General features: G+C 35.9%; 1 protein-coding gene across 1 annotated transcript in view; it reads right to left on the reverse strand.

Moving 5' to 3' along the window:
• The window catches only part of LOC145861706 (dysferlin-like), a 182,712-nt gene that overhangs the window by 82,689 nt on the left and 83,319 nt on the right, over window positions 1–16,704 (reverse strand). The window contains 9 exon segments of the mRNA XM_082964598.1: window positions 603–729; window positions 4,020–4,088; window positions 4,643–4,746; window positions 4,957–5,083; window positions 8,411–8,526; window positions 15,186–15,216; window positions 15,343–15,393; window positions 15,916–15,978; window positions 16,118–16,246. Of these exon segments, the coding sequence (XP_082820724.1) occupies window positions 603–729; window positions 4,020–4,088; window positions 4,643–4,746; window positions 4,957–5,083; window positions 8,411–8,526; window positions 15,186–15,216; window positions 15,343–15,393; window positions 15,916–15,978; window positions 16,118–16,246 (817 nt within the window).

Below are 16,704 nucleotides of genomic sequence, written 5' to 3' on the forward strand. Positions count from 1 at the left end.
GATATCAATATTATATTAATCAATACTATGGGCATTAATAGCTGATATCAATATTATATTAATCAATACTATGTGTATTAATAGCTGATATCAATATGAATCAATACTATGGGCATTAATAGCTGATATCAATATTATATTAATCAATACTATGGGTATTGGTAGCTGATATCAATATTATATTAATCAATACTATGGGCATTAATAGCTGATATCAATATTATATTAATCAATACTATGTGTATTAATAGCTGATATCAATATGAATCAATACTATGGGCATTAATAGCTGATATCAATATTATATTAATCAATACTATGGGTATTGGTAGCTGAGGTGAATCATCGCAAGTGTCAGTATGAAACAGCAAATTAAACAATGGTAGTTCATAGCCCTTCCATGCTACTGCAGTAGCAGCCACAACCAAAACCAGTCCAACAAGTGATCAAAACCAGTCCAGACCAACGGACAGTGGAAAAACCAGTGCAAACCAGTAAACACCAATTATCAAAACCAGTCAGTTAAGATTAGTGCATACCAGTGTCACAAACCACTCAAACCAGTCCAAACCAGTACAAACCAGTCTAGATCAGTGTCTCACCCTCTATCGCTCCTCCCGGGGCAGAGATCTTAGACATGCAGAGATGGGCGGTCCCGATGACGTCATTGTGGCTGGCTCGGTCCCAGTCCAAGACACGAACCCTCATCTTCTCACACATGGAGGGGAACTGGGAGAAGAAGAGTAAAGGGTTAATAGGAAGACTGGGAGTTAGGGTTACAACAAAAATCCACAAACGTTCCCAAAATGTCCAGGTTTTCCAGAAATCCCAGTTGGAAGATTCCTAAAATCGGAAGGGAATAAGCAAGAAATCCTGGGATTTCGTAACCACTTGGGAATTTTGTGGGAAAGTCACCTATCGTTACCAAGTTCCTGGACCTTTACAAAACCCTATTAGGAAGATTGGTTTATTGAGTCTGGACACATGGTATTATAATAGTAGTATTAATACTGGTAATACTCAGTGTCTTACCCGTATAGGCATGGCCAGGGTCTTATATTACCATATTAGTATTATAATAGTAGTATTAGGCCTCCCGAGTGGTGCCGTGGTCTAAGCCACTGCATCGCAGTGCTAGCTGTGCCACTAGAGATTCTTGGTTCGAGATTCTTGTCGCAGTTGGCCGTGACCGGGAGACCCATGGGGCGGTGCACAATTGGCCCAGCGCCATCCGGGTTAGTGGAGGGTTTGGCCGGCAGCGATGTCCTTGTCCAATCGCGCACTAGCGACTCCTGTGGCGGGGCCGGGCGCAGTGCATGCAGACACGCTCGCCAGGTGTACGATGTTTCCTCCGACACATTGGTGCGGCTGGCTTTCGGGTTAACCCCTTGATGTTCTTGTTGGCTAGCATTTCAATGGCCATAATAAATAGATATGGAGACAACGGACAGCCTTGTTTTACTCCTCTAAAATTGTTTCAAGTAATTTTCATATATTATATCCAATATATTGTCCATGTAAAAAAAAAAATCTGATCAGGATGAACAATATCTGGTAAAACCTTTTTTATTCGATGTGTCACGGCTGTCGAAAGGAGCGGACCAAAGTGCAGCGTGGTTATAGTTCCACATTTTATTAAATCCGTGAAACTTTGCAATACACAAATAACTGAATAAACAAAAACAACAAACCGTGACGCAGAGAGAAACAAACACTACTCAAAATATATAATCACCCACAAAACCCAGGAAGAAAAACCCCCACTTAAATATGATCTCCAATTAGAGGCAACGAGGACCAGCTGCCTCCAATTGGAGATCATCCCAAACAAGCCAACAAAAACTAGAACCTAAGAACATAGAAATAGAAAACATAGAAAAACACAAAACACCCCCTGTCACGCCCTGACCTACTCTACCATAGAAAATCACATCTTACTATGGTCAGGAGGTTACACTATGTGCTATTGCATTTTGCCAGGATTTTCGCATCACAAGATTGAAGTGTTAGAGGCCTCCAGTTTTTTATGGACTGGATCTTCATACTTACCACCTGGGTCCTGTTTTCAGACCCAGGTGGTAAGTATGACCTTCTTTCAGACCCAGGTGGTAAATCAGACCATATTGTTGAGTAGCTGAAAGTTTACCATTTGTATAAGAGTAATTAAAACATGGTAATAATTGATCTTTGACAACATCAAAAAAGGTCTGATATACATCTACTGGTATACCATCAAGCCCTGGTGTTTTTCCAGACTTAAAAGATTTTGAAAAAAGTTCTTCTTCTGTAAGTTGGCCTTCACACAGGTATTTCTGTAAATGTGTTAATTTTATATTATTATTATAATTAGGAAAAAAGAAATCCTTACAGTTAACATTTCAGTGGAAATGGAGGAGACGGAAAAGAAAACATATGCTTAAAAATATTTTAAGAACAAATTGTCATCCAATAGGATTTGATTAAATTTCCAATATCCCCGTCCACGTGGAAGTTCAGTAAGAGTTATATGGAGGCCAATTAGATGATGGTCTGATCGCATTCTGTCTCCTATTAATACTTTTAAAACTTTTGATGCCAGCAAGAACGAGACCAGGAAGTAATCAAGACGGCTAGCTTGATTAAGCCTCCTCCATGTATATCTCACTAGGGCAGGGTTTTTCAACCTCCATATATCCACTAGTTCTAATGTATCCATGATCTTCATGATCTCCTTAAGTGTTTGAGGGTGATAGTTTTTAGAGTGATTTCCTTTACGATCCATTGAGGTACTTAAAACTGTATTATAATCTCCCACCATAATGATAGATTATTTCATTACTTGTGAGCTCAATAGATTATTATATATATTTTTTAAGAAGTGTGGATCATCATTATTTATCCCATAAATTAACCAGATCTGTTTTTTTGTCCAATGGCATATTTAAAAGGATCCATCTTCCTTGAGATTCTGTTTGCACAATGGCATCAAAAAGGTTGTTCATTAATATAATCAACCTTTTTGAGTTTCTTTGCCCATGACAAAGATATATTTCTCCCTCCCAGTCCTTTTTCCACACAACCTCATCTATATTTGTAGAATGAGTTTCCTGTAAACAATAGATACAATAGATATATATTATATAAGAGTAGTATTAATACTAGATATATATTATTTAATAGTAGTATTAATACTAGATATATATTATATAATAGTGGTATTATAATAGATATATATTATATAAGAGTAGTATTAATACTAGATATATATTATTTAATAGTAGTATTAATACTAGATATATATTATATAATAGTGGTATTATAATAGATATATATTATATAAGAGTAGTATTAATGCTAGATATATATTATATAATAGTAGTATTAATACTAGATATATATGATATAATAGTGGTATTACATTTACATTTTAGTCATTTAGCAGACGCTCTTATCCAGAGCGACTTACAGTAGTGAATACATACATTTCATACGATTTCATGCATTTTTTATTTATTTGTACTGGCCCCCCGTGGGAATCGAACCCACAACCCTGGCGTTGCACACACCATGCTCTACCAACTGAGCCACAGGGAAGACTATTAATAATATATATATATTATATAATAGTAGTATTAATACTAGAAATATATTATATAATAGTGGTATTAATACTAGATAAATATGATATAATACTAGATATATATTATATAATACTAGATATATATATATTATATAATACTAGGTATATATGATATTATACTAGATATATATTATATAACAGTAGTAATAATACTAGATATATTATATAATACTAGATATATATTATATAATGCTAGATATATATTATATAACAGTAGTATTAATACTAGATATATATTATATAATACTAGATATATAATACTAGATACAGTAGTATATAATACTAGATATATATTATATAACAGTAGTATTACTACTATATATATATTATATAATACTATATATTATATAACAGTAGTATTAATGCTGGATAGTATATTATATAATACTCAGTGTCTTACCCGTATAGGCATGGCCAGGCTTTGATTCCACTGAGGGTTGGCATTCTTCTCCATGATCTTACTGCACATCTGGAAGGATGGAATGAAAATGTGGAAATGTGAAAATGTGTGTAGTGCTTCTAGACCTGCATTACTTGCTGTTTGGGGTTTTAGGCTGGGTTTCTGTACAGCACTTTGATATATCAGCTGATGTAAGAAGGGCTTTATAAATACATTTGATTTGATTTAGTTTACTGTGTGTGTCTGTGTAGTTAGTGTCTGTGTAGTTAGTGTCTGTGTAGTTTAGAATCTGTGTAGTTAGTGTCTGTGTAGTTTAGTATCTGTGTAGTTAGTGTCTGTGTAGTGTAGTATCTGTGTAGTTAGTGTCTGTGTAGTGTAGTATCTGTGTAGTTAGTGTCTGTGTAGTTTAGTATCTGTGTAGTTAGTGTCTGTGTAGTTTAGTATCTGTGTAGTTTGTGTCTGTGTAGTTTAGTGTGTGTCTGTGTAGTGTAGTGTCTGTGTAGTTAGTGTCTGTGTAGTTAGTGTCTGTGTAGTTTAGTATCTGTGCAGTTTAGTACGTTCAATATAAGTCACATATTGATCTTTGTCTGTTTCACACAGGTTTGCTCGCATGTGGTGTTTACCGTTTTTCCAGCGAAGTTGACTTCAACTAAAGGGTCGACCAGGTTCTTCCTGTTGCTGTCGAATCCCAGGACCTGTCTCATCCCATCCATAAAGGCATCGTCCACTGTGAAGATAATTATTTTATTGTTAACAATATCAAAAACGACACATAAACATACACACGCAAACACATATTTCCTACATTATGAGAGGAACAAAACAGAGTACACACACACACACACACACACACACACACACACACACACACACACACACACACACACACACACACACACACACACACACACACACACACACACACACACACACTCACTCTGAGGCAGGTCCTCGGCTCTGAATACTTTGAGTGTGAAGATGGCTCCTCTGAGTGTGAGTCCAGCAGGACGCAACAGGTTCCCCTCTATATCCTCCTTATCCACCACTCCCTCCTTCTTATCCACCTAAGAGAGAGCGTGAGAGAGAGCCAGAGAGACATAGAGAGAGACATAGAGAGAGCCAGAGAGACATAGAGAGTGACAGAAAGCCAGAGAGAGAGACAGAAAGCCAGAGAGACACAGAGAGAGAGAGAGACAGAGAGAGAGAGACAGAGACAGAGAGACAGAGAGAGAGAGAGACAGAGAGAGAGAGAGACAGAGAGAGAGAGACAGAGAGACAGAGAGAGAGACAGAGAGACAGTGAGAGAGAGACAGCGAGAGAGACAGAGACAGAGAGAGAGACAGAGAGAGACACAGAGAGAGACAGAGAGACAGCGAGAGAGAGAGAGAGAGAGAGAGAGAGAGAGAGAGAGAGAGAGAGGTCGTATGAGCGCCACTCAGTTAGCTGTCTGAGCTAAAGCCTTGGTAATATACAAAACTAAAATATAAACGCAACAAAGATTTTACAGAGTTACAGTTCATATAAGGAAATCAGTCAACTGAGAAAAATTCATTAGGCTCTAATCTATGGATTTCACATGACCTGGGCAGGGGTGGGCCCCAGATGTACCTTGTTAAAAGTTAATTTGTGGAATTTCTTTCATTGCTATCGCATTTGAGCCAATCAGTTGTGTTGTGACAAGGTAGGGGTGGTATACAGAAGATAGCCCTATTTGGTAAAAGACCAAGTCCATATTATGGCAAGAACAGCTCAAATAAGCAAAGAGAAATGACAGTTCATCATTACTTTAAGACATGAAGATCAGTCAATCCGGAAAATGTAAAAAAAACTTTTAAATTTCTTCAAGTGCAGTCGTAAAAACCTTCAAGCGCTATGATGAAACTGGTCCTCATGAGGACCGCCACAGGAAAGGAAGACCCAGAGTTACCTCTGCTACAGAGGATAAGATCATTAGTTAACCTGTTATGGCTAGGGGGCAGTATTTTCACGGCTAGATAAAAAACGTACCCGATTTAATCTGGTTACTACTCCTGCCCAGTAACTAGAATATGCATATAATTATTGGCTTTGGATAGAAAACACTCCAAAGTTTCGAAAACTGTTTGAATGGTGTCTGTGAGTATAACAGAACTCAAATGGCAGGTCAAAACCTGAGAGATTCCTTTACAGGAAGTGGCCTGTCTGACCATTTCTTGAACTTCTTTGCCATCTCTATCTTTTACAAAGGATCTCTGCTCTAACGTGACACTTCCTACGTCTTCCATGGGTGCTCAGAGCCCGGGAAAAACGTGAATGTCGTCATCCCAGCCCCAGGCTGAAACACATTATCGCCTTTCTCAAGTGGCCAATCAAGGGACTGTGGGCTTAGGCGTGTGCCCTGGCCGCCCCCGTCTTTGTGATTTTTCCTCTGTTTGCCGAAAAGGAGATTCCCGGTCGGAATATTATCGCTTTTTTACGAGATAAATTGCATAAAAATTGATTTTAAACAGCGGTTGACATGCTTCGAAGTACAGTAATGGAATATTTAGAATTTTTTTGTCACGAATTGCGCCATGCGCGCGACCCTGATTTACCATTTCGGATAGTGTCTGGGACGCACGAACAAAACGCCGGTATTCGGATATAACGATGGATTATTTTGGACCAAACCAACATTTGTTATTGAAGTAGCAGTCCTGGGAGTGCATTCTGACGAAGACAACAAAAGGTAATCAAACTTTTATAATAGTAAATCTGATATTGGTGAAGGCTAAACTTGCCGGGTGTCTAAATAGCTAGCCCGTGATGGCTGGGCTATGTACTTAGAATATTGCAAAATGTGCTTTCACCAAAAAGCTATTTTAAAATCGGACATATCGAGTGCATAGAGGAGTTCTGTATCTATAATTCTTAAAATAATTGTTATGCTTTTTGTGAACGTTTATCGTGAGTAATTTAGTAAATTGTTAGCAAATTCCCCGGAAGTTGTTTTTTGATATAAATATGAACTTGATTGAACAAAACATGCATGTATTGTATAACATAATGTCCTAGGTGTGTCATCTGATGAAGATCATCAAAGGTTAGTGCTGCATTTAGCTGTCTTCTGGGTTTTTGTGACATTATATGCTAGCTTGAAAAATGGGTGTCTGATTATTTCTGGCTTGGTACTCTGCTGACATAATCTAATGTTTTGCTTTCGCTGTAAAGCCTTTTTGAAATCGGACAGTGTGGTTAGATAAAGGAGAGTCTTGTCTTTAAAATGCTGTGAAATAGTCATATGTTTGAAAAATTGAAGTTGTTGTATTTTTGAGGAATTTGTAATTCGCGCCACGCCTATCATTGGATATTGGAGCAGGTGTTCCGCTAGCGGAACGTCTAGATGTAAGAGGTTTTAACTGCACCTCAAATTGCAGGTCGAATTGCTGCAAAGAAACCACTACTAAAGGACACCAATAAGAAGAAGTGACTTGCTTGGGCCAAGAAACAAGAGCAATGGACATTAGACTGGTGGAAATCTGACCTTTCGTCTGATGAGTCCAAATTAGAGATTTTTGGTGCCAACCGCCGTGTCTTTGTGAGACGCAGAGTAGGTGAACGGATGATCTCCGCATGTGTGGTTCCCACTGTGAAGCATGGAGGAGGAGGTGTGGTGCTGTGGTGGTGCTTTGCTGGTGACACTGTCTGTGATTTATTTAGAATTCAAGGCACATTTAACCAGCATGGCTACCACAGCATTCTGCAGCGATACGCCATCACATCTGGTTTGCACTTAGTGGGACTATCATTTGTTTTTCAATAGGACAATGACCCAACACACCTCCAGGCTGTGTAAGGGCTATTTTACCAAGAAGGAGAGTGATGGAGTGCTGCATCAGATTACCTGGCCTCCACAATCACCCAATTGAGATGGTTTGGGAAGAGTTGGACCGTAGAGTGAAGGAAAAGCAGCAGTGCTTAGCATATGTGGGAACTGCTTCAAGACTGTTGTAAAAGCATTCCAGGTGAAGCTGGTTGAGAGAATGCCAAGAGTGTGCAAACGGTGGCTACTTTGAAGAATCTAAAATCTAAAATATATTTAGATTTATTTATCACTTTTTTGGTTACTACATGATTCCATATGTGTTATTTCATAGTTTCAATGTCTTCACTAGTATTCTACAATGTAGAAAATAGTAATTAAAAAAAAAAAAATAAGAAAAACCCTAGAATGAGTAGCTGTGTCCAAACTTTTGACTGGTACTGTATATCAGATGTACACACACAAACACTCAATATATACTAGAAAAAAAATAGATGGAGAGACACAGAGAGAACCAAGTGGACAGATATGAGACAGATAGCTATGTATATAATAATCCAAAAGATACAGAGATCAACTCGACATTATAGGTAATTTAATCACGACTCACTGGAGCTTCGTCGCCTGCAGCCAACACGAAGAGGCTGACCTTCAGGTAACCTTTGGCTCCGGCCGAGAGGTCGTCAGGGTCAGAGAGGAGGAGCCACTTCCTCAAGAAGGCGTGTCCTAGAGGACAAAGAGCATTATGGGAGAATGAGTACTTCTTACTTATGGCTGATAGTACGGCTGATTATGTTGAAATTATTAGGACATTGATAATGAATGATTGGAATGATTGCGATTTGTTCCATCAAATTGACATGTTGTGCTTAATGACATAGTGCACATCAAAATATATTTTGCGGGTAAATTCACATGTACCAAATAAAAAAATACAAGATAAATGTGTTTCCATCTCATTTTCAAGTCCGCTGGTGATTTTCTCACACCAAAAAAAATGGTATTGGCACGTGAGTTGTTGGCTCGAGCCTACGTGATGATATTATCATCGAGAAAAAAATTGTGAGATTATTTTGATTTGTCAAACAGCAGCTAAGCATCGATTATCATGCCACCAGAATCAAACCCTCGATATTTACTGGAAAAGAGCAGCAAGCTCATCACCGTGCACAATTTCACCACCCTGTGAAGTTGATTATCATGTATTTCATCTGTAACCTAATAAACTGTGTGATTTCCAGACCGCACAACATGTCGCTGAGGGATTACAAGTTGTCTTTGATATATGATGATTATCATCATATCAATATTTGTACATGAAAGCTTTTCCACCAACATCTTCATTTGAATTTCAGTGATTACATATATTGTTTCCTGTTATTGTGAACTGTAGGCTATAACGAGTTAAAACGTTCAATTGAAGGCCAGTCGCATCGCTCTTTTTGTAGGTGATTCTGGTAGGCTAATAAAAAAAGCATCGTAAATTGTTCGCAGCATAAACCAGCCTATTATCTCCGTAGTTCATTCATGTACTGGTGATGATGGATACTTTAACTGTACATTTAGGCTACTGTTAAAGAGCTCACATAGGCTACTTCTCTGCCAGAGCTCATCGGATAACCAGCCCTACCAGTAAGTGTGGTCTACGAAATGTTACCTCCTTACATTGATTCTATTGACGGGAAACTGTTGTTTACCTCTTGTGGTCCCACATATTTAATAAATCATTTAATTCCAGCTCACAATCAAGCTTGGCTGTGTGTTCCCTCCAGCAGTGGTAAAGTGTAGGCCTATGACTATGTAACCTTGTAACACTGTCCTACTTTTATTTTGTACCTTTATTTAACTAGGCAAGTCAGTTAAGAACAAATTCTTATTTTCATTGACAGCCTAGGAACAGTGGGTTAACTGCCTTGATCAGGGGTAGAATGACAGATTTTTACCTTGTCAGCCCAGGGATTCGATCCAGTTAGAGCCCAACGCTCTAACCACTAGGCTACGCTGCCACCCCTAATGGACTCTGTGCAGGTCCCAATTTAAAGGGAAATTCCACCCCCCAAAAAATATATTTTGGTATTTGTTTCATTAGTCCGTTGTTGATATAGTCCCAAAATGTTTTTGCATGTCAGCCATCAAGTTTTCAAGATATGTAAATATTGAAATACAGAAATCTGGCCAGTATGATGAATGTTTTTTGGGTTAGAGTTTACTGTGAAATGTAATAGAGTACGATAGTATGGTGGAATCTCATTATCTTCCTGCAGATGGCAGAACTGAGTCACGCCATGAGACCCTTGCAGGTGACGCCCAGTGCACAGAAGGAATAGCCCTGCCTGTTGTAGTTATAGTAAGGTATACGATTCAAACTGATCTCAAAACACACAAAGTAAATATGGTATTGTAGAGAAAGTGGCAGGCTGTACGTGCCGCTGTATGTTCTAAAGGAGGTCTGCTAGAACGAAAGATTAACAAATCAACTGAAACTGGCATCGGTTCTAGGTTCTAGGTGTGGAGAAGTGGAGAAGTGTGCAGGGTGCACCGAATCACATTTTATCACATTGCTGAGATACAAATGGGGTCAAATAGCTGTGACAATAATAACATGAGAATAGAGTAATAACCAACATGATAATAACATGAGATTAGAGTAATAACTAACATGATAACATGAGATTAGAGTAATAACTAACATGATAACATGATAATAACATGAGATTAGAGTAATAACTAACATGATAATAACATGAGATTAGAGTAATAACCAACATGATAACATGATAATAACATGAGATTAGAGTAATAACTAACATGATAATAACATGAGATTAGAGTAATAACCAACATGATAATAACATGAGATTAGAGTAATAACTAACATGATAATAACATGAGATTAGAGTAATAACCAACATGATAACATGAGATTAGAGTAATACCCAACATGATAATAACATGATAATAACATGATAATAACATGAGATTAGAGTAATAACCAACATGATAATAACATGATAATAACATGAGATTAGAGTAATAACCATCATGATAACATGAGATTAGAGTAATAACCAACATGACAATAACATGATAATAACATGATAATAACATGAGATTAGAGTAATAACCAACATGATAATAGCATGAGATTAGAGTAATAACCAACATGATAATAACATGATAATAACATGATAATAACATGAGATTACAGTAATAACCAACATGATAATAACATGAGAATAGAGTAATAACCAACATGATAATAACATGAGATTAGAGTAATAACTAACATAATAACATGAGATTAGAGTAATAACCAACATGATAATAACATGAGATTAGAGTAATACCCAACATGATAATAACATGATAATAACATGATAATAACATGAGATTAGAGTAATAACCAACATGATAATAACATGATAATAACATGAGATTAGAGTAATAACCATCATGATAACATGAGATTAGAGTAATAACCAACATGACAATAACATGATAATAACATGATAATAACATGAGATTAGAGTAATAACCAACATGATAATAACATGAGATTAGAGTAATAACCAACATGATAATAGCATGAGATTAGAGTAATAACCAACATGATAATAACATGATAATAACATGATAATAACATGAGATTACAGTAATAACCAACATGATAATAACATGATAATAACATGATAATAACATGAGATTAGAGTAATAACCAACATGATAATAACATGAGATTAGAGTAATACCCAACATGATAATAACATGAGATTAGAGTAATAACCAACATGATAATAACATGAGATTAGAGTAATAACTAACATGATAATAACATGATAATAACATTAGAATAGAGTAATAACCAACATGATAATAACATGAGATTAGAGTAATAACCAACATGATAATAACATGATAATAACATGATAATAACATGAGATTAGAGTAATAACCAACATGATAATAACATGATAATAACATTAGAATAGAGTAATAATCAACATGATAATAACATGAGATTAGAGTAATACCCAACATGATAATAACATGAGATTAGAGTAATAACCAACATGATAATAACATGAGATTAGAGTAATAACTAACATAATAACATGATAATAACATGAGATTAGAGTAATAACTAACATAATAACATGATAATAACATGAGATTAGAGTAATAACCAACATGATAATAACATGAGATTAGAGTAATAACCAACATGATAATAACATGAGATTAGAGTAATAACCAACATGATAATAACATGAGATTAGAGTAATAACTAACATGATAATAACATGATAATAACATTAGAATAGAGTAATAATCAACATGATAATAACATGAGATTAGAGTAATACCCAACATGATAATAACATGAGATTAGAGTAATAACCAACATGATAATAACATGAGATTAGAGTAATAACTAACATAATAACATGATAATAACATGAGATTAGAGTAATAACCAACATGATAATAACATGAGATTAGAGTAATAACTAACATAATAACATGAGATTAGAGTAATAACCAACATGATAATAACATGAGATTAGAGTAATACCCAACATGATAATAACATGATAATAACATGATAATAACATGAGATTAGAGTAATAACCAACATGATAATAACATGATAATAACATGAGATTAGAGTAATAACCATCATGATAACATGAGATTAGAGTAATAACCAACATGACAATAACATGATAATAACATGATAATAACATGAGATTAGAGTAATAACCAACATGATAATAACATGAGATTAGAGTAATAACCAACATGATAATAGCATGAGATTAGAGTAATAACCAACATGATAATAACATGATAATAACATGATAATAACATGAGATTACAGTAATAACCAACATGATAATAACATGATAATAACATGATAATAACATGAGATTAGAGTAATAACCAACATGATAATAACATGAGATTAGAGTAATACCCAACATGATAATAACATGAGATTAGAGTAATAACCAACATGATAATAACATGAGATTAGAGTAATAACTAACATGATAATAACATGATAATAACATTAGAATAGAGTAATAACCAACATGATAATAACATGAGATTAGAGTAATAACCAACATGATAATAACATGATAATAACATGATAATAACATGAGATTAGAGTAATAACCAACATGATAATAACATGATAATAACATTAGAATAGAGTAATAATCAACATGATAATAACATGAGATTAGAGTAATACCCAACATGATAATAACATGAGATTAGAGTAATAACCAACATGATAATAACATGAGATTAGAGTAATAACTAACATAATAACATGATAATAACATGAGATTAGAGTAATAACTAACATAATAACATGATAATAACATGAGATTAGAGTAATAACCAACATGATAATAACATGAGATTAGAGTAATAACCAACATGATAATAACATGAGATTAGAGTAATAACCAACATGATAATAACATGAGATTAGAGTAATAACTAACATGATAATAACATGATAATAACATTAGAATAGAGTAATAATCAACATGATAATAACATGAGATTAGAGTAATACCCAACATGATAATAACATGAGATTAGAGTAATAACCAACATGATAATAACATGAGATTAGAGTAATAACTAACATAATAACATGATAATAACATGAGATTAGAGTAATAACTAACATAATAACATGATAATAACATGAGATTAGAGTAATAACCAACATGATAATAACATGAGATTAGAGTAATAACCAACATGATAATAACATGATAATAACATGATAATAACATGAGATTAGAGTAATAACCAACATGATAATAACATGAGATTAGAGTAATAACCAACATGATAATAACATGATAATAACATTAGAATAGAGTAATAACCAACATGATAATAACATGAGATTAGAGTAATAACTAACATAATAACATGATAATAACATGAGATTAGAGTAATAACTAACATAATAACATGATAATAACATGAGATTAGAGTAATAACCAACATGATAATAACATGAGAATAGAGTAATACCCAACATGATAATAACATGAGATTAGAGTAATACCCAACATGATAATAACATGATAATAACATTAGAATAGAGTAATAACCAACATCAAATTACAGCCAGATGGTTTGCTTGTAAAACTGTAATGACAACAGACAACAGACAATGACAACATACATGATAATAACATGAGATTAGAGTAATAACTAACATGATAATAACATGTGATTAGAGTAATACCCAACATGATAATAACATGAGATTAGAGTAATACCCAACATGATAATAACATGAGATTAGATACTCCAAGCTGTCATCAAGGAAAAGGGTGGCTACTTTGAAGAATGTCAAATATATTTTGATTTGTTTAACACTTTTTTGGTTACTACATGATTCCATATGTGTTATTTCATAGTTTTGATGTCTTCACTATTATTCTACAATGTAGAAAATAGTAAAAATGAAGAAAAAAACTTGAATGAGTAGGTGTGTCCAATCTTCTGACTGGTACTGTATATATTTTTTTTTACTAAGTCATTTAAACGAGATAATTCCAATAGTCTATGTTTGTTATGTCTTTTTTTGCCTTGGGCTTCAGGGCTTCCGTAAAGCTCCCATCTTGTCTAGCGTATTTAGTTTAGTCAACATTTGGAAAGTTTACCAAATAATGTTCAGTTTCCATCACAGCTGTAATTACTTTTTTTAATACAGTATGACTTTACTTGCATAAAAACAGTGGATGGAAATTTGGTTAGTAAGTCATATTGTATTTTTTTAAAAGCACAACAGCTGTGATGGAAACAGGATGATTCGGTATAATTTTATAAATACTGACAGATCATCTGTTCGTTCGACATGGTGGGATCTTTTTGTCAATAAAATTAATTATAAAGGAAATGGCGGTGGAAATGCTTTTATGCGCAAATATTTGATATAATAACCAATCACATCGAAGTAAACTTGGAGTCACGTGATGATATGGTGTGTGGTCCTCCCACTACGATGAGGGGAAAGCATACAGTTTATTAGGATGAAGATGAAATGAGTTATGATGAACTTCACAGGGTGGTGAAAGTGCACGGGCGAAAAGTTTGATGCGGCTTTCTAAAAAATATTTAGGATCTTATTCTGGTGACATGATCGATGCTTGACTGCCATTCATTTTGTGTGTGCGTTACGTCATCACTAACAGATTTTTTTATCTGCAATAAGGACTGTACATCTGGTGGAAACATACCACTGGTGGGAAAATGCACACATTTTCTTTATGCGGATTCTAGAATATTGACATTAAAATCTTTCCCCAATTGGATAGAAACCTAGTTATAGATATGGCTTTACTCACTGCTCTCGTTGTAGACCGTGCCAACATCAAGCTGTAAAAGAAATCCAGAGAAAAATAAATATCCAAACAGAAATACTCTGTCTTCCATGGCACATAAACATTCATAGAGGAGATATGGCGAGTTTACGGAGGACGAGTAAAGAAGAGAATGTTTTACCTTGAATTCTCCTATCACTGAGTCAGTTCGCAGCGACATGGAGTTAAAAACCTGACAGAGAGAGAGAGAGAGAGAGAGAGAGAGAGAGAGAATGAGAGAGAATGAGAGAGAATGAGAGAGAGAGAGAGAGAGAGAGAGACAGAGAGAGAGAGAGACAGAGAGAGAGAGAGAGAGAGAGAGAGAGAGAGAGAGAGAGAGAGAGAGAGAGAGAGAGAGAGGGAGAGAGAGGGAGAGAGAGAGAGAGAGAGGGAGAGAGAGAGAGAGAGAGAGGGACAGAGAGAGAGAGAGAGAGAGAGAGAGAGAGAGAGAGAGAGAGAGAGAGAGAGAGAGAGAGAGAGAGAGAGAGAGAGAGAGAGAGAGAGAGAGAGACAGAGAGAGAGAGACAGAGAGAGAGAGAGAGAGAGAGAGAGAGAGAGAGAGAGAGAGAGAGAGAGAGGAGAGAGAGAGAGAGAGAGAGAGAGAGAGAGAGGGACAGAGAGAGAGAGAGAGAGCGATACTATACATTACTACTATACTCATTGCTACATTGATATACGTATATGTTCAATGTAGTAGTGAATTATAAAGACTTACAGTAATGAAGATGGGCTCATCAAAGAGGTCTGACGGAGTCTCAAAGAAGTTCAGAAAGAAAGTCTGAAAAGAAATAAATAAAGGAAATATGTTTTAAGTTAAGTCACAACACAAATATTACCTAGCTTTACCTATAGTATGTTTATTAACTAGCTATAACAGCTTATGACAGGTTGTAACAGGTCATATGATGTTTTTTCACCTCATCAAACACTGGGTTGTTTCCTTTCCTGATGCGAGTCCTCTTGGACTGCCCACCAACAGTAATCTTGACGACCGGTTTGATGTTGATGCCCGGCAACTGTCGGCCTTCGATGACTCGAACGCGCACCTGAACATTTTCCAACAGAAACATGTATGAATCATATATTGATTAGATTTTTGATTTCGATTTTTAGAGTTTTATTTAGTCAATTTGCACAGGGTCTCATATGTAGTTGCTGTATACAGTGAAATACTTCAGCTCAGAGCTCCAACAGTGCAGGCACGAATGAAACAATAACAAACCATGATAAATATACATGTCCACAGGGAGCAGCTCGGGGAGCAGCACGGGGAGTAGCACGGGGAGTAGCACGGGGAGTAGCACGGGGGAGCAGCACGGGGAGCAGCACGGGGAGCAGCAGGGGGAGCAGCAGGGGGAGCAGCACGGGGAGTAGCACGGGGGAGCAGCACGGGGAGCAGCACGGGGAGCAGCAGGGGGAGCAGCAGGGGGAGTAGCAGGGGGAGCAGCACGGGGAGCAGCAGGGGGAGCAGCAGGGGGAGCAGCAGGGGAGTAGCACGGGGAGT

The sequence above is a fragment of the Salmo salar genome, chromosome 18, assembly GCF_965601325.2.
Source record: "Salmo salar chromosome 18, fSalSal1, whole genome shotgun sequence".
Lineage (NCBI taxonomy): Eukaryota > Metazoa > Chordata > Actinopteri > Salmoniformes > Salmonidae > Salmo > Salmo salar.